Here is a 20,234-nt window from a genome sequence, read left to right as displayed (position 1 = left end):
GTGGTTTTTAATTAGCATATTACATGGATACTCCGTCCAAATTTGAGTGTCACAGGAAAACCATATTCTAGTAGTATTCAATTCCAGTAAGAAATCGAGGGCCTCCCCGATGGCGCAGTGGTAAAGGTCCCAGGTTCGATACCCGGTGGAGGCACATAGTGGTTCGGGTCCCACTTTAAACTGTAGGTCCAGTACAGATTAGCCTTACTGTGCATAAAGTGGACTTGAAACACCAAATCAATCAATCAGTAAGAAATCTACATAGTACATGCCCTGTGTAAAATGTAGCTCTGGTATTCAGCCGCTAATATTTTTATATATGGTTCGACTCCAGCGTACGCTCAGTGGGGGTGGCGATTAGGGGAGGCACTTCCCCTCCCACTTTTGCTCCCGCACTATGCCAAACTTTATCTACCAAGAGAAAATAAATTGTGCTTGTCCCCCCCCTTCCCAAGTTTTGGCACCCAATCGCCGCCACTGCGTACACTAATTATCGAAAATTTACCGCCTCCCACACCCCCTCTAAGAGCCGCGTTGGTCTAGTCGGTAGGGGGTCCGACTGTCACGGGGGAGACAGGGGTACGGTTCCCGGGGTGTGTGATCAAAGGTCGGAATTTTTCCGTCGTTCTCCTTTCATAAAGCGGCTCTGGGGCTCACCCAGTCTCAATTCAATCGGTTCCTGGGGGGAGTAAAGACTGCCGGAGCGTGGTGCTGATTACATCACGTCCAACATGGCCGAGATAAAGAATATGTGGGGCCCTACCCCCACATCCCCTAAATGTGCATTCATGGCACGGTGCTATATGTATGGGGAACTTTAACTTACCTTACCACCCTCCTCTGAGGAGGAGATCGACTAGGGATTTTCCATTTTTCTTTAAAAAAAATAGGGTTCAATATACCTAGGTAGATATTTCACGCTGGTATCCGAATATGAACTAATAATTGTGTATTCGTATTTGTGTTACTACCTCGCCTTTCTGCCACTTTTGGCTAATCGCGACGGTACGATGACTGGATGAACATTCACGAAGAACTCGAACCCGGGAAAGACACTGACATACAACCGCCTCCCCCCCCCCTCACACATAAAAACACATTCATCCAAAGTGGTTACATTTTTAAATCCCAGGGCACTTTCTTGTAAAATATGTTCGTTAATCATGCAATATTTATGCTGAGACAAGAAAATCGATCTGTACTTCGAGAAGTGTTTCGTTGTGATAAAATGTGGGGTAACGAAAGGTTTTGCATGTCACATCGTAGTTAGTGTGTAGATTAGTATATTGAATTTTCATCAACGTAGCCTATGCTCGATATCAGCCGAAGTCAAAGAATTGAGTACCATAGATTAACGTGTATTTTATCGAAGAAAAAAAAAACAATATACGTATTTGATATTTTCACCCTTATGCCTAGTATGCCTTGCATGTAGGATTGATTGATTGATTTGGTATTATAAGTCCACTTTATGAGCAGTAAGACTAATCGGGATTAGATCTACAGTTTAAAGTGAGATCCGATCCACTATGTCCTTGCATGTAACGAACTGCATAAAATGGCTGTGAACAGTGCAGTATTTCGGAATTCCAGTATCTTCTTTCAAAGCATCAGGATATTACATAAATTACACGTGTTTAAATCCTCTATCAATATCAATAATTTGCGACCACCAGAAAGGCGGGGGGGGGGGGAGTGGAGTGCAAAATCCTCACTCTGGCTGCGAGGAGAGAAAAGTATACTCTAGCCACGATGTTACACTCCCCATCTGTCTGTAATTCCATCCATTATTGTAAATATTTTACAGAATATCATTATAAGTTTGAATCGCGCACAATGTAAAAACTGTCCATATTACATGAATGTATATCTCAACATAAGAAACACATATCATAGAGCATTAGCAGCCTCTGTGGCGTAATGGGATCTGGGTAAGACACACGTCAGGTCCTAGAGCTTCATTACTTCATCCTTCATCATCATCTTCGCGATTAATAAAAGTAAAGTAAAAAAAAAGTAAAGTGCTCCCCTGTGCATAGCACCACGCCATGAAGGCGTATAGGGGGTGTGGGGGTAACGCCCCACACTTTCTTGATCCGGTCATGAGTGGGGGTGATGTGATCAGCATCACGCCCCTGACCGCCTTTACCCCCCAGGGTTTCCCCCAGGTACCCATGTTATTCGACGCTGGGTCTCGAGAGAAAATGAAGATATATTACACAAGCTGTGAACAAGAGACAGAATACTAATACAAGAAACCTGTCTCTCCGTTCACGTCATATCACATGACAACGCGGAACGGCACGATCCTGTATCATCGCAACATTTGCCTGGAGTGCGAAAAATCTCGGTGGAATCTCCACACTTTGTAAGGAGAACCTAAAGTTACTGTAATAGTAACGCTAAAAGTTCGCCAATCAATTTTATCACCACGACAAACAATCTCGGAACATTTTTAACTCGAGTTTTAAGTGAATCAGTATCACTGGAACGTTACTCGTGTATAGTACGTTGTTCAGCGTGCAGAACCGATCAATGAACACTTTGTAAGAAAATCGTTCCACATCAAGGAAGTTCAGATCTCGGAGATGGTCAGCTAGCGAATCCATAGCGGATGCTGTGGCGTGTAGACTCACCCCAGGAGGAAAATGTTGGGGAAGACTGAAGTAGGTCAAGGACAAAATGAGCACACTGATTTTATAATAGAAGTAGACTTCTTAGCAGAACCTAGATAGTTTACTTACTAATACTCAGTACTGTTACTCGACACGTACTTGTAGTATTGGATCTAAGAACGTTACGGGTTTCCGCTGCAGTAAGATTTCAGGATATAGCGTTTCCTGAAATTTCGTGGCAAGTTCAGTTTATGCACAGATAGAATAACCGGGACTGGGTATGCAGTTAAAAGTAAGATTTCAAGCATAAAGTAAGATTTCAGGGTACGACACTGGCCAAATTTCGTGTCAAATCCAGATAGGCTAATAGGGACTGGGTATGCAGTTAAAATTGGGTCTGGGTCACTAACACACTGAGATTTGAGCCAGAGACTCTCTGATTCTTGATTCGAGCCAAGACCTGTATGTCTCTCGTCGTGTTTGTTCTTCGATCTTTATTATCTTTCAATCCTCATCGTCGTGATTAATGTACGAGGTAGAAAATAGCCAAAATACGAAATACGAGTACACGGTGATGATAATCATTAACAATATGTGAAGTACGTAACGTTTACCAAGTCGAGAGAGAGCTTGGAAGAGATGACGCAGTGATAGAGTCGTGAAAACGCAGGTGAAACATACGAAAGTAGCATACACAACGTGCCCGATAGCCTGGTCCAGTACAGGGCCGAGGTGCCCTTGCACGCATAAGCCCTCGCTCCGACGCGTCGCAAGGTCTGGTTCGGGAAAAGGTCACGGCATTTCGGCACCGAACAATGAGGAAATTAACAATATCTACTCACCTGATTTCACGGCGACGTCTGTTGCTGTAGGAAGTTCATTTTGGCTGGCCTAGCAAGGCTCCCCGTGCAATCACCATGTCGCTACGGTCGAGCAGCCCTGCTCTCACCCTCGAATATCGATCCAGCTTCACGGCTTGCACAGAAAGGCTCCTCGCAGAAGAGGGGGGAGGGGTTACCCCACTTTAACTTTACTTAACATAACTCTCCCCGCCTACTTCTTTACTCACAGGTTGCTCGTGGCAATAGTAAAGTCTGTTTATGCCTAAAAACACGACACACAATCTGTGAAACCCAATTGTTTTTGCTGGATTTGTACGGGAAAACGTTTGTGCGCATCTAGCGCATTGACATCCTGCGTTCCTAGAAATGCAATTGTTTCATTATGGGATTTGTATGAGGAAATATGTGCAAATACATATTCATTCTATGTTCATAGAATCATGTTCGTTTCGCAATGGGTTATGTTGTGGGATATGCATAAGGAAACATATGTGCGTGTGCATATTCTGTATTTCTAGAAACAGTTCTCTCGTTGCTGGATTTGTATGTAGAAACATTTTGTGCACACGCATACTGTGTCAAAAAAAAAAGATTTGTCTCGTTATGGGATATGTTGTGGGGGTATGTATAAGGAAATACGAGCGCGTATGTAAATGCTAGAAACATGTTTGTTTCGCTATGGGATTTATTTCGGGATTTGTATGAAGATAGGTATTTGTGCACACATATACTGCGTCTCTGGAAGGAAACACATCTGTTACGCTCTGGGGTTCGTTGCGCATAGATATTCTTTACCTCAGTAAATATATTTGTCTCAGCTCAGGAACAAGGGTTTTGTACGTACGAATCACAAAAGGGTATCGATTTTTTTGTATGCGAAAACACGTAAGAAACATATTTGCGTATACCAGTCAGGAAATCAAATTCCGTAGCGTAATTTTTCCTTCAGTTTGTTGTATTTAACTATCACGTGAGAATTCTAAAGACATCACATTATTGTTGTTGTTGTTGATTGATTGATTGAGTTGGCGTTTTAAGTCCACTTTATGTACAGTAAGGCTAATCGGGACTAGACCTACAGTTTAAAGTGGGATCTGAACCTCTATGTCCCTCCACCGAGTATCGAACCCGGAACCTTTTGATTACAAGGCGACGACGTTACCACTGCGCCTTCGGGGAGGTTGTTGTTGTTATTATTAATATTAAAACTTGCAAGGGGTTGCATATAGAGCTGTGATATTAAAATGATTGTTTTTTTTAATCTTGTATACGGTATGGAAATACATGTGGTAGAAGAGCCTTGGCACCGAAGATCCTATACAATTCCTGGTTGAATTAAAATTTTCACGTGACTTTTCAACCAATTATAATTATTTTTTATTCATTCTCATTGTTACTCAAGGGTACTCACCGCTTCCTTGGTGGAAGTTCGAATAGCCTCTGCGCCAAAAAGTTCCCCACCTTCTTTTCGCATGACGTCACTGCCGGACAACCACATGGCGGGGGAGTCCTCGACTTTCCGAGGTTCAACTTGCTCCATTCGACATCCGCGTCCACTGCAAAGGGAGAAAATTAATATTTGCTACTACATCAAAAAATAAACTTTTATATAAACATGGGTAAAGTAAGGGATTGGGGGAGCTGGTTCCCAATATTTCAAAATGCCCCTGTTTAGATTTCATCTACAGCAATGAAGTGAATGCGAATGTTTGTTCCCTTTCTCTGATATGGCTTAATCTGCCACAAAAGTATTACAGACATCTAAACAAAGATTCACTTGAAAGTTCTAGAAGGAGTCACGGGAACGTGCAGAATGTTTTATGTCAATATATCTAACTTAGACACATGCTTAAGTAATCATAAGAAGGAAGTGCTTACTACTGCCGTGCGAGAAACTTAACTGAGGAGGCCTTCACAGGCTCACACTTCTTTCTATCACTAAATTTCAAGAAACTATTTTGTTATTGAATCACTGCTTCCTTTGTTGTTTATATAGGTGTAGTTATACATTAATTATAATAGTTACAAAATTTATCACCATTACCAACCAATTCTACAATATTTTAGACATGAATGTCATGTCGGAACACGCAACTCCGATTGGGGCGGGTTGATAGCATGTGTATTTTGCCCATATTTACGTTACCTTTGGACTTTTTGAACAAAAGTAATACAGAAATATTGGGAACACATTAGGGAACAATGTAATTTATTTTCAATGTTTCTATATAAATATTAAAAGTTGAAAAATAATATTTAAAAAGAGGTGGTGGGTCTGACAGCTTCCCCTCGGGTAAACTAGGGTTAAGGAAAATAGAAGAGATGAAAGAATTGATTGATTGATTGATTTAGTTTATTTTACTTCGCGTTTTGTGCCGCTTGGCTAATTTGCGAAGATGGGGATGAGTGATGAAATGATGAAATTGATGAATGGACATTCACAAACAACCAAGCCCGACCGGGATTCGAACCCGGGACCCTTGGCGTCGCAGCGCGATGTGCTAACCACTCGGCCACAGGGTCGGGCAAGAGATGAAAGAAGCGATTGAGAATGTGAGAAAGGGAGAGAATGAAAGAGCCAGACAAAGAGAGAAAAATAAAGAAGGGAGACAACACAGAGCGAGACAGATAAGAAATATTGATTGATTTAGCTTATTTTACTTCGCTTTTCTACCACTTTTGGCTAATCGTGAAGACGAGGATGAGTAGGGATTCGAACCCGGGTCCCCTACAGTGGCGTCGCCAGAAATTTTTCTTAAGGTTGGCTCAAGGGTGGATAAAATATCTTTAGGTGGGCTCTGGTTCGGTCGTCATGGTCAGTGCCGGCGCTGGGAATTTTTCAAGGTGGAGCGACGTTCATGAACGTTGTGCTATACTGGAGCATTCTTGTTCATGGCTCAAATTCAATAATGAAATTATTACAAATATTTTGTATGCAATTTTTATTAGTGTTAAAAGCTCGGCACATAAATTTCTGTATTTTGTGCAAAAAAAAATTAATAGAAATATAAAGCGAAATAATAAGCTTTAATCGGTTAAAGAAAATCTTCTCTATATTTTTACAAGACAAACGAAGCTTGTAAACGTAATAATGGAAAAATTAGATTAAACTGATAACATTTAATATTTAATTTACCAAAACTAATTTATTCACAGTTACAGGAATACTAAAAAAGAATTCTGGAATAACTATTTTGAACAAATTTATTCAATAATTTTTCCTATTTTTGTACGTTTACTCATTGTTTTTACAAGTGTTAAAAGTTTAATTTGATCGTTTTGGCGCACGTAATCAATTTTTCTCACGATAATGAAAGGAGACCAACATAATGTAGAATCTAGAAACGTTCTTCACTTTTGAAGTCAATTGTTAAGGCCGTTTTGTGTGCTTTAGTCCTATAATAATAATAATTTACTAGCTTTTTCCTCTGCGTTATCTAAATAATAAATATCATGTACTCATTCTATTTGGGTGGGCAGACGGATGGGCTCAGACTATTTTAAAGTGGGTTATAGCCCACCCTCGCCCACCCGGTGCCGACGCCCTTGGTCTCGTTGCGCGCTGTGATAATAATCGATACACCATGTAGCCCAGTCAATAAAGGTTTCATGTCGGGAATATTCCATAAAAGCTGAATTTTGGTCAGTTGTTAGAACACTACTAGCAGTGCAAAATCCCAAAAGTCCCTGCCCCTCCTCGCCGCGCTTACCTCCCCTCCAGCGACCTTCCCCCCGAACATCAATTTCGCAGACTCTCAGTTATTGACCTATATCTCCGTGACCAATCATCGTAGGCAGGTAATCTTTTTTAGTCTTAATCCTCATTAGATGGGCTACAAAAAGGGTTCTGTTTAATTTTTCGATAATGTTGATGGTTTTGCCGTAATTTAAAAAATAATCTTCAAAAAGTGAATTTTTTCCAGTACTTTCTGAAGTTTTTGCCATGTAACTTTTGAACAAATGAAATGACAAAAAATTGTTTCCAATAAAAGTTGTAGCCTAATTAATGAGCTTTAAAACTATATCAGTTTTAATATATATTAATGAAAGATGCGTCATAAAATGTGTCTCCAAATGGAGGACAGCCAGCACCAAAAAAGTGTGTCTTTATCACAGTTTGGCGGTTAAGTCCGGAATCGTTGACTTTTCGATAAAAGCATGAGACTTGGTAGAATCAATTGTTATACCACTTAAGACATGTTCAGTTTAGTAGCCAATCGCAATCTGCGTGCTGATGGCCGCCATCTTGAAAAGAGTCCGCCATATTGGATATTTTTGATTTGATATATCTCGGGAACGGTGGCACCTGTCAACTTCAGGATTTTTCAGAAATGCTCCAAATAGTGTAAACTTTCATAATATATCAATAAATCTATTTTTGAAAAATAAAGATAGTGGTCTTGTAGAAAAACTCACTATAATACTTTATGTGAATAACTCAGAGATAAAAGTCTTAATAATTCTCTAACCATACAGCAGTATTGTACAGGGTGTACCAAAAGTTCAATTACCCCCCCTTTGAATTGTATACAAACCTGCAAAATGTTATTTTAACAGCATGCGTATGATGAGAGGATGCTATACCATTAAATCAGACCAATGACCACCATTTACTCCAGATGATCTGTGTGCAAACCGCCATTTTCATGGCAAAGTATTATTCGCCTCCAGGTGCAATGTGAAATCCTCCGTAACATGGCTGGCGTGAGGGAAGCAAACGCACTGTGAACAGCTTCTTGAAGTTCCCAAGTTGTCTGATAACGATTATGGGCGACTTTCTGTTTGATGTGTGCCCATAGCGCATTATCACAAGATGTCAGATTTGGACTTTAGGGTGGCCATTTTAGAGGTGCTGGTAAATTTGGCGATCCTCGTCCAATCCATTTGTCTCTGAACACATCATTGAGATATTCTCTTAAAATGGCCACCTGAAATCCAGATCCGACATCTTATGTTACGGAGGATTTCACATCGCACCTGGAGGCGAATAATACTGTGCCATGAAAATGGCGGTGTGCACACAGATACATTGGAGTAAATGGTGTTCATTGGTCTGATTTAATGGTATATCATCCTCTCATCATACGCATGCTGTTAAAATAACATTTTGTAGGTTTGTCTTCAATTCAAAGGAGGGCGGGTAATGGGACTTTTGGTACATCCTGTATATTTGGTAACGTTACGAAATGTTTGTTAGAAGACTTCAGATGAACTGAACCCTTTTTTGTATTTATAAATTTACCATAAATAACATTTTTTAGAGAAAGTCAATTTATGTATATCCCAATTTGATTTCTGAAAGTAGAAGTAATTGAAATTCTATTAAATTGTTTTATTATTTGAAAGAAAGCATTCATTGTAATTGGTGATATGAAAATACTGACATTTGTTTTACAAAATATTTTGTAATGAATTTCTCATTACATCCGTTCCATTTTTGATCAGGTTTTAAATTCAAATCCTTCACATTTGGATAATATAATTCAGGCAAGATTTCCCATTCAACACCAAACACCTATACGCTATCTATACATTAGAATAAGTGCCATAGTCGGGCATAATCTATGGGTGCAGGCCACTAGCGCATGTGAAAGTGTGCGCTCGTGGTATATGAAAGATGCCACGAGTGCACAACATCCAATGCTGCGTTGCTACATCTATGATTGTGTAATGGCTGACCTGTGTAGAGGATCATTTAATTACATAAAAAGTCAAATATCAGAAAGAATTACAAATGTTTATTATATCATGAATTCAATGAATGACTTCGTTTGTACTCGTAAAACGATGAAAATACTGGGATGTGGCAAATAAAACTGATTAGGTTGGCAAAAACAGTTGACACAACGTGGCAACATCGCCATGGATTTTGTGCGCTCGTGGTATACATTTTTAACCACAAGCGCACGCAGCCTTTTGTTTGTGCGCTCTCCGCCTACGGTCTAATCTATAAAACAGGCTGTACTTGAAGAAATACTGCACTTTCGACTAAAAAGAAGACATTTTGCAGACACGTAGGGCCATTGGCGGATTTAGCGAAAGAGAGACGAGACTGCTTTGCTCCGCCCATTCGCTTTCTCCCCTTCTCTACAGTAATGCTTGCCTTGCTCCACAGTTTCCAGAGACAGGGCTAACGAAGCAAGGTAGAGAAGCTATAAATATGGGAACATTCTGGCACAAGCGAAGGGGAACATTTTCGTCTACTGCGAGTACGAGGGGAGGAAACAAATTAGTGTCCACTTTAGTTCGCCAGTTGGCGCGGCCTTTTCCTTTTTTTTTCTTTTTTTTTTTAAAAAAAAAGTTATGTATGGACAAGGCGTGCACCAGTCTGGAAATCCTGGAAAAGTCAGGGAATTTCTTTTTGGTGGAAAAATCTTTGAAATGTGACTGAAATTAACTGTTTTTCTGGTAAAATCAACATTTTTTTTTGTTAAGTAGGGTTTCTAACAAAGAAGAAGGTACAAGCACAAAATTTTCAATTTGTTCTGGACAAACTATTCTTCAATGGGGTATGCTCAGTATTACCGGTAGTTGCAGTATGCACATTAAAAAAAAAACTAGAAAAATGGGTCACGTTTTGAACTCTCTTGAAGCAGCAAATTACTACAGTAGGTGGTTATTGACTTTCACCACTTTATTGTTGCAATTTTAAGTTGTGTTTGGTTGGTATGAGGATTATATTACTAAATTTTACTATAAATTATAGCATCATTTATGCTATAAATGTTATGATTTTTTTAATAAAAAGAATTATTTGTTTACCATTAGTCAACATATTAAAGTTTATCCCTTATTGCACTATCCAACAGTCAAGTTCTACACAGTTTCCCTTATTACTTTTAACGTGTGAAGTGAATATTCTAAAAACTTGGTTACGTGGGATTCCAATACATGAATAGCTCTAATGACAAGGTCTGCAAAATTTTGGTTCTCTGTCTGGAAAACCTGAAGTCAGGGAATTTCGTTTTAACAAAACTGGTTCTAATCTGTGCTTTTTCCCTTTATTTTTTAGATAAACTAGAATCTACGTACGACTTCATGAGGATCGAAATATCCTAGGTAAACTTGATACATCATGATGGCACAAACAGGCACAAGAGGACAACGTGGAGCCAACTTCAGCAGAACTTATTCATCGACACTTCTGAAGATTGTATAAATTGTCGCCGGTTGTACTAATGCGTAAATTCAATATTTGTAAATAATTATTCAATTTTTATTTAGCTGAACTTTCTTTTTTCCACTTCAGAAATTTGGAATTATTTATCCCAGACAAAGTACATTCAAATCTGGATGTAGTGAACTCTACTGTAGTGAACATTCGGCTATAGTGAACCTACATCATTCGTATCGACCCAACTTTGTTTGTAGGAAACCTCAACTTTGATTTTAGTGAACCTAAAATTTGCTACCTTTATTTGGTGCAAGGTGCATGAATCTTAATCTTAAACCTCAGCTAGAATATCTACAGGGTAGGGTTCTTTGTAGACAACGAAACCAGACAGGATGCCTTCCAATGGAGACGTTTAAACGAATATATTATATAAACAAGGATACATGGAAATAGAATATTTACATGATGAGCTACTTTTAACTATAATTCTCATCTACAGTCAAGTTTTATCTCGATATGTTTTTTATTACTTCTTTTCTTCAATTTGTATATTCTTCTCTCTGGACTTCCTTCTTGTCTTATCTGTGAACTTCCCTCTGGATTTCCATTTATTTATGTTTTTTTGACGATTTAATGAATTCCTCTATCCAGCTTTCTCCCTTAAGCTTTGGGAATATACTAACCTCCTCCCTTGCGGCTGCGATTGGAACGCGCCAACACTAACTGGGTACTTGGTGCAAACGGTTGACACGCGCATCCAAGTAAGTGCTACCGGTTGAAACGTGCAACCAAAAGTGCTGTGGGGTGTCGATTGGAACGCGCCGCCATTGGTGTAAATCAATCATACAGATTCAATATCTATTCAAAGATACAAACTTGTATCACTGCTTTGACTTCTTTCATTTCCATATTAACTTACATATGATCACGGATTTAATTTATCGCGTATATACATTAATTTATTTCTTTTATATGTATTCTTTATCTTCTTATAGTAGATTCTATTGTTTTTCATCTTTCCAGTTTGCTTTGTTCTTATTTATAAAGTTATTCACATATATTATGCTAATTCTTAGTCTTGCACGCCTGGTGCTGCCATCTCTATTCCTCTTTGGCAAACTATTTACATGACTTGGTCCTATTGGGTACGTAACAAATTGATATGTCCATGAAAATTTATCATTATCATTGATACCATCATAAGTATGGCACAATACTTCAAAACAATCTTATAGTAACTCGAACACTTGTTTTTGCTTTGATAGCACGCAAAGGGACCAGTAGCGGTGATTGGGTGCCAAAATTGGGACGGAGGAGGAAAGTACAATTTACTTTCTCATGGTAGACAAGGATTAGCAATATGAGGGCATACTGTAGGGGCAAATGTGGAAGAAAGTGGGGTGTAAGAAGTAACCTTTTTCGAAGCACAGTCAAGGAGGACCATCTACCAGAGGAAACACTTATTAAACTCCGGTTTCATAGATTTGGCTGTAAGGAAGAGGTTCTTGAAGGTATTCGCCTGGGGCACGGAACTATATGGATGAAAAACAGTAGCTGAAGCTTAAAGTGCTACAAACCTTCGAAACGTGGTAATACAGTAGATGTTGAAGATGAAATGGATAGACAGAGTAACAAACGAAGATGTTTGGAGAAGTGCACATAGGTAATGTATAGAATGGATTGCGAAGACTCCAGAGAAGTTGCAGGCTGATGGGCCATAGCTTGAAGCATGAAGGAATACTGGAAACTGTAATTGAAGGAAGAATAGAAGGATAAACCACATTGCAGGTCCAGAATTAAGTATAAAAACAAATCGATGTAGATGCGAATTGCGAAAGCTAGAGAGAAATGAAGACATAAGCCAAAGACAGGAACAGGTGAGGAAGTGCAATAATATGAGAACAAGATATAAACAAGTTCCAGATCCAATTTCTGTAAATACGAAACAATGAATAAGTAAGAGAAGATAATATATGAAGTGAGCAGGAGTAAAATTTTTCGAATAAAAAATTGGTTGAGCAAACCAATCTCAGGGTTGAACACACAAGATTAAAAATTATGTATTAGTGCTCTAGGCATCAAGATTAGTGCACATCTCTTGGTATGGTCGTGGGTTCAGATTCTGCCTTGAGGATCTCTGTAATTTGGTATTTTCCTTCCGAAAATACACTACTTCTGGTCTCCTTTTTGCATTTCACGCTACTTTTTGAGCCAATTGAAGATTGTTAAATAGTTGATTTCATCCACATTTCTGAGGATGGAATACAAACTAATTGAAAGTTGTTTATCTTAATGATGTTTTTTATAAAGTCCATTTTTGAGAGGACGACTGGCCCTTTCACTCACCCCTTTTTACCATCGCTAAGCATATACGTAACGCAATTTTTTAAAAATATTTCTCCATCATTCAAGCGTTAGGTCACCAAGGTATTGTGGGTATCTGAAAGTCGATATTCCTAATAGCTACTCGTATAAATAGCCTTAGCGGTATAGATACGGCAAAAAAAAATGAAACTCTCTCGTCCTGTACAAAAATAAACGCTAAATTATTGAACAATAAGGAAATAGCAAATCGACTTATTGGTTATGTAAAATCCTCCGAGAACCAAGTTAATATAAGTATATTAACATGCCAACTTCTGAATTTGCCTCGTACGGTTTTCCAATTTCCAGACAATTCTTGTAACCACAAGGAAATGTTCCTTTCGTCTCTCGTTAAGCTCTTAAATAATAGATTCCTCCTTGGACATTGTATGAAGGTTAACAATTGATAGGAAGACATGTCAAATGAAATAAGTCCGACCTGAATATGACAAATGAATCGATGTTTCAGAAATTGAAGTTGACAAGTTGACCTTCGCGAAGACAAGGCTGTTGAGACGTGACATTCGATATAGGACAGGTCAGTTTCTTGGATTTCAGAATAAGGATTGCGAATATCCGGATTTCATAATTACGGATATATATATTCTGAAGATCGATTAATCCGGATTATGCGAATATCTATGGCGTAGTGCGTCGTCGCCTTGGAATCAAGGGGTCCGGAATTCGACACCTGGTGGAGGCACAAAGTGGCGGCGCAGGTCCTACTTTGAACTGTAGGTCCAGTCTCAATTAGCCTTCCTGAGCATAAAGGGGCTTTAAAAACAAATCAAACAAACTTCAGAATTTACGGATATCCGCAGAGTGCTTTGAGGAAATGATGCCATACAGTAGCCTACTACATTCAGGTGTAAATATGAAATACATATTTTCTGGAGGAGATAAAGTACATATTATTATTATTATTATTATTGACACTAATTATACAAAACATTAAAATACTGAAATGTTAAATGACTCATTAATTTATTCACACAAATATAATTCCCGAACTGATTTCTATTTCTTCACGAAATATTATTGCATTTTGCAGGACGTGTCAGTCATTAACTCGTTCTGTAATATTTTTAGAGACAATATTCAAATTAACAGTGCCTATAGATTTATAGAGTGGATTTGTGTGTGTGTGTGTTTTCTCATGCGCGTTTCCGAAAATGCTCTCGTGTCATTCCGGGTGTTTTCGTGTAGTTCTGGCATCCTCTGTGGAGGTAAACAAAAATCCACAATGCACGGCGGTTCGAAGCGATGTGCCGCGCTACATGGGCTCTGAAAGACGCATGAAATGTTTCACACAACGGTTCGGAGCGTCATAGTGGGCGACAAGCTTAATCCGACATTGAATTCAGAAGGGAGCAAAACTTTGTGTTTTTGTGTGCACATGCTTGTGTGCAGGGTGCGAAATCACTGGAGATTGGTGGAGATTAAATAAATTATATTATGAAATACATAGCTATACAATATATTATATCGAGTGTCCCTCATTTAAAATTCGATTGCAAATTGATGATTTTAATATACTATTGATACTATGAGCATGAACAATGATTTGTGTGACTAAGGGAGGAGGGGGAAAATTAAGAGACATTCATTAAGAAGATAATAGTTTCCTATATAAAAATTCACATCTGTAAACGATATTACGTACTTCATTAACATATTTATATACGTAGTTTACTGTAGCTGACGAAAGACAATGAGAAAAGAAGAAATAACAATTCGGACTAATTTCTGTGTTCCAGGTATTGCTGAGTTCGGCGTACTTAGAGATGAGGCTGTTTGTTGTCAGTTCTTTGTGAATGTTTTCGTTATTGTTCCAGTAAAAGTATATTCGACTCCAAAAACTAATTGTTTAAGTTTATTGTTAGAACAAAAACTCTCTCCTCCCCGCAAAAGTTTGGTGGTGGGGAAATTTCATGACAAGATTGTTGGGGGAATTCCCCCCTGTCCCCCCCCGGGATTTCACACCCTGCTTGTATGTGACGGAGAGAGAGGGGGGAGTGGAAGATGTCTGGCCACCTCCCGCTGATGACTACATGGGACCCTGCCAGTGTAAACAGCAATTGACAGACAAACCTTGCATTATCCTACTTTAGCAATTTTACAACCCTGCTGGTGCTACGGACACAAGCTGCTCCTTATGCTTGTAGTGAACTGATTCCAGGCAATGTGTAGGCCACATCTGGAATTGCAGCAATTGGTAGTCTTCAGCACATAGATTCCGAGGTACAAGTTTAGCAGTAAGAAAACTTGAGCTATAAAATTTAACCGTGGGTTGCAACAGAGGCTCGCAAAATGCTTTCATTTTACTTTTGCCGCGTCGGTGGCTAAGTATATTCAGCGTCAACTCATGTTTTCACCATCCCACGTTTCAGGTTTGTATTGTCCTATTTCACATTATTTTCCAGCCTCACTAAGATAATATAGGCTAGGATGAAAGTTAGATGGAGTTAATGAAAGAACACTCACATAGGAATTCTCAAGTCCGAGGTCTCGAACCCGGAACCTGAGGTAGCTTTTGTACAGTCAATGGCAATAGAAGTGTGACACCTAAAACGTGAAATACCCACTTCCTCAGCGGCAATAGCTAATCTTCCTATTTAAGTTTGCTTATCGCCGTAGGGTTAGGCAACACACACATCGCATTTTAGGAATTGGGTGTCAATTATGTTTATTGTCGGTGACTGTACGTCTGGGGTCGTGGCGGCAATGAATTCATTGATTGAGTTAGGTTACTTTTTGTCGCATTTCTCCTACTTTTGGCTACTCGCGACGATATGGGTGAATGGTGATAAGATGAAACTGGTGAAAGGGCAGCACACGACACAAGCCTCACGGAATATTATATTGGCCACAATTCCACACGCCAAAGCCTCGCTAGTCTGCAAACTACAGTCCAGGGTGTATACTACGTAGGAGTGCGTTTAACATTAGGGTGTCCGTAGAATGGGACACTCCATGAGGATACATGATAAAATGATGACAGGACGATCAAAATGATGCTACATCCACGCATTATGGGACAATAACAATACCTTTCCAGTGCTTGGACCTGAATTCTATGCCTTCGAAGCGCATTACGCCGTCTAGGTGGCAGAGCGCCTTTCGATCTGGCCATCGTCGAGCCTCCGCATTCGAGTCCCTGTTCTGGACATGGGTACTATTAATGATTAGCTCTTCCTCAATGTCATCTAAAAACCACTCATTTTCATCGTCGCGATTGGCTGAAAGTGGCAGAAAAACCAATGCTAAATAATCATAATAGAAATGCAAAATACGTATCGCATTATTCTTACCAGTCCGTCACAATGGGCGTATAACGTACTGGTTCGAGTCCCAGTGTATGCATGGATGTTTTCTGTAAAATGTCCTTTCACCAATATCATCTCATCGCCACGATAAGCTTAAGTTAAACACAAACCATATGACCACATTTTTCTGAGGAGCCTGTGGTTGGAAGTAACGAGTTACTTTTTCTCTTTCAAATAACGCTAGTTACTTTTTGAAATAAGTAGCTGTAGCTCCAGTTACTTTTCAAGTAAGGCGTAACGAAAATAACAGTTACCTTTCGGTAATGAGCGACATTATGAACTGATGGAAAAATAGAAATTGTTATATTTTCATCTGAGTGTTACCTTACCGTGAAGTAGAACAGCCCGCGAGCTTCGAGCAAGTGAATATAGCACCCAACTAAACATTGCACAACAGCAGCTATAATTTTACGTCATTAGGTTAGGAGTGTTAGGTTTCGAGTTGATAGAATTTCAGACGTGTTGTTTCGCTATTTTACTGTTCATACAAACAGTTTTTACTAATAAAAATTGGCGAAAGTATTCAGAGATGGTAGATTTTTACTTTGCGATACTTGGCGATCCAATATCTCCGTTATTTATGTTTCCCGCATCGCTAGATCATATTACGTAAAACAGAAATCTGTCGATTAAAAAAATCATCATAATTCTCGAGGGGTACAGCAGTGGGTTAAAGGCTCTGAAGTTTTCTTAAAGCATCAGCACGGCTATGATAATTTGCAAAATCACCCCCCTCCCCAACACACACACACCAACTGCACTGTCTCCATGCTAATCCATAGAAGCATCCCAAGCTACAGACTTTCACCTCAAACACAGTGTAAAAGTTAGTCGTTACATAGGTTAATGTAACCTTGTCCCTCTGTACCCCCGCTGAAAGATGAAAAAGTTCGCATTGTTTACGAAGATTATGTTGCTTGCGAACTTTTTATGTTGTTTTTAGAGATATAAGTACCTCAGGCTGAAGCAGCATAGACCGAAAGCTATGCGCAAGTAAATACAGCACTCAAAAAGACAATCGAAAACACCAGACGGGACGGTGCCTACCGCTGCATAAAAAAAAATAATGGCAAAAACCAATAAATTTACAATGAATATTAACGAATTAGGAGTGTTAGGTTTGACGGTTTGAAGTAACTTCGAGTTCCAAAAGTTTATCTTAGTTTAAGAATGCTAAGTTTGGTGGCGTTATCATATGCACACGGTTTTTCGCTATCTGATGGTGCATTCAACATTTCGTGAATAAAAACCTGCGAAAAACTCTGGATTGGAGGTTTTGTATTTCCCAGAACCATAATTTTGGAAAAAATATCTAGGTTATTTGCGAATTGCATAAATTGCACGCTCTGAAAAACATTATAACATAAAACATCGACATCTATAAATTTAAAAACAATTCGACATAATTCTCGAGAGGGTAAGTCGGCCAAGAAACTAGCTGTTAAGATTTCAAAATGGGTAAGTTATTTATAAAAGATAACGTGTTGTTACCGTTGCGTTGCTTCATGCAAACTATTACTTTGTGTTGTCGACTTGTAATCAAGAGGTCCCGGGTTCGATACCCCGTGGAAGCCCATAGTGCTTCGGATCCCACTTTAAATTGTAGGCCAAGTCGCGATTAGCTGTGCATAAAGTGAACAAAAACAACAACAAACTATTACTTCGTCAAACAATAAGGAGAAGTAGACTTATTGTCTGTAATGAATGTTTCCTGGCACTAGTGCATATCACAGGGTTATCGCCGTCCGTGAAAATTTTGTGCTCTACAGCGAAATATTTACAGAAACAAAAGCAGCCATTTTTGTAGATTTTGGGGTGTTGAATTCGAAAATGACATTAACTGTTGTTGATTGCGTCATGTTTGTTTTCATGTTATGCAAGCGGGGCGTAACTGAACCCAAATCCACAAACGTTGTATCGTAGCTATACGATATATGCAAGAACCTTGTTTTTCGCAATCGTGATGACATCGAAGCACCTTGTCAGTGGCGCACGAAAGGGGTATAAAACTAACATGCACCTCAAATTTACTTTCACAATCATTTCTAGTATTCTTCTAAATTCTGTTTTACAACTTGCCACAGGGGTACATTATACCCCGCTAAATTTTTGGAAGGGGGTACAATATCCTCTATGTCCTTGGATTCAAATTGTACCCCTTGTACTCCCCTTACAATAATTTGACACGCAGAGGTTGCTGTTGAAAAATCATTAAAAGTTTCCTCTGTCTGCATCAGGTTATCTTCCTATCCAAAAGAATTCAATCCACGTAAACCCATTGTACTGCATAGTGATAATAGCCGTAACTTCGGAAAACCTTTTTAGGTAAGAACTGTTTAAATCTAGTGCAAAACAATGGAAAAAAGATACAATTCAATTTAAACAATGCAATAAGATATAACTCAATTTAACAAAGTCAAGCCTCAAGCCGATGTTACTTTTAAGTGAGTGGGATGGGAGGTATACACATTTCTAAAGTAGTAACCAATCAGGAGTTAATAAATCTGCTTCAGGAGAGTATACAATTCATGTGCACTTTGAGATTTTTCTAGTGGAATTTTCAAAAACCGAATACTTCCAGTATAAAACATCATATTTTATTCAAACTAAATTTTAATTCAATTGCGGAATTGTACCAGTTTATAAATTTTTCACCCATGTGAATCTAATTCGCTCGATAACATATTGGTAAAAGGAATATTCTATGCATACAGCTGTCACAGTGATAGTACAGTGCAGCTGTTGTTTTCAGTACTCAACCATCTTCCAACACACTTTATCGAAGTTTTGGTTCTACCCGGAAATAAATCCTTGCAACACCCTTGTTTTTACAGTGTAACTTTACTGTACACAAGTTGAAAACAACACAACAAAGCATGCTTCGTCTTGGGAAACAAATTCTCGTGAATTAATCAAGATAACGCAAAGTAACAAGCAGCGATACAATTACTATGATAATTTCAGTAACGTGTTACTAACGCAAAACTATCACGTTACCAGAGTGACTGCTGTAACCACATTAACTTTCGACTAAACAGCAACTTAGTTACACTTAAAAACTAAGTTTCCAAAACACTGATTTTTAACTAACCAAGGTGAAGAACTTCCATCATATGGGTCTGTAACACCACGTGTTCAGCCGAACCGATACGATGTCCATTTCACTATGCAGTCCGCGTCAGTCACAACGTATCTACTACCTTGCTCTCCCAGACCTGTCAAAACCACCTGCCTACATACCTGCAATATCTCCAAGCTCGTAGATCCCAAAGTCCGAATTGGCCCGCCTCAACATATGCATGGGCACTTGTAGAGTTGCCATTTTCCACCACCACTGATAACGACTTCGCAATGACCAAACTCACGCATACGCACTGCCTTTCCGCGTGTCGATGCTGTTCGGGCTGTTTGGCCACGGATACCTGTGCTCTGGGTGTTGGGCTACTTCCAATTCGGATCCCGTTCTGCCTGGACCTTTACGTTTCTGCTCGACCCAAAAATAACGCCATGCCTCTCGCGCTGACACAATTAGAAAAATAAGTGTGACACAAAACATCTTCTTTATTCCTTGGAAGTTAATGACAGATCGTAATGCTTCGCGAAACAAGAAAAGATTGTTTTACCCTACCTACCACATACACACACACACACACACACGTACGGATAATCAGTGGCGTAGCAACATATCGCGAGGCCCTGGGCGGGATTAGAATCTGAGGTCCCCATCGGTTTTCTAAATTTGAAATCTCAATGTGAATCGATACAAAATATTCAGGGGTTAGTCAGCAATTTATCATATTTAAATAATAATAAATTACTGACGAGAATGATATTTAATAATTTTACTCACCCTAAAAATGTCTTTATCTGTTTTCTGGGAGCTGAAATTTGAAGCTGTAAGCCAGGCCCGTGCCCAAGGGAGGGGCTATGGAAGCGATGAGAGAACTGTGAAATATTACAATGTAAAGATATA

At 39.1% G+C, this 20,234-nt stretch overlaps 1 protein-coding gene across 3 annotated transcripts in view; it reads right to left on the bottom strand.

Annotated features, from left to right (window-relative positions):
- LOC145984983 (uncharacterized) overlaps positions 1 to 19,671 on the bottom strand; it is a 382,735-nt gene extending 363,064 nt beyond the window's left edge. Inside the window, exons 1-2 of one of the 3 annotated variants that reach the window (XM_083118457.1) lie at positions 19,502 to 19,671; positions 4,869 to 5,013 (exon numbers count right to left, since the gene is read on the bottom strand). In XM_083118457.1, the coding sequence (XP_082974583.1) occupies positions 4,869 to 5,013; positions 19,502 to 19,583 (227 nt within the window). In that variant the 5' untranslated portion in view covers positions 19,584 to 19,671. Of the gene's footprint in view, positions 1 to 4,868; positions 5,014 to 19,352; positions 19,436 to 19,501 lie in introns of those variants that run through there. The other 2 variants (XM_083118455.1, XM_083118456.1) reach the window with 2 other exon arrangements.
- Positions 19,672 to 20,234: the final 563 nt, after the last annotated feature.

Source organism: Lepisma saccharinum, chromosome 3, assembly GCF_977018435.1.
Source record: "Lepisma saccharinum chromosome 3, izLepSacc3.1, whole genome shotgun sequence".
Classification (NCBI taxonomy): domain Eukaryota; kingdom Metazoa; phylum Arthropoda; class Insecta; order Zygentoma; family Lepismatidae; genus Lepisma; species Lepisma saccharinum.
The sequence above is the reverse complement of the archived record's forward strand: the minus strand, read 5'-3'. Positions and strand labels throughout refer to the sequence as shown.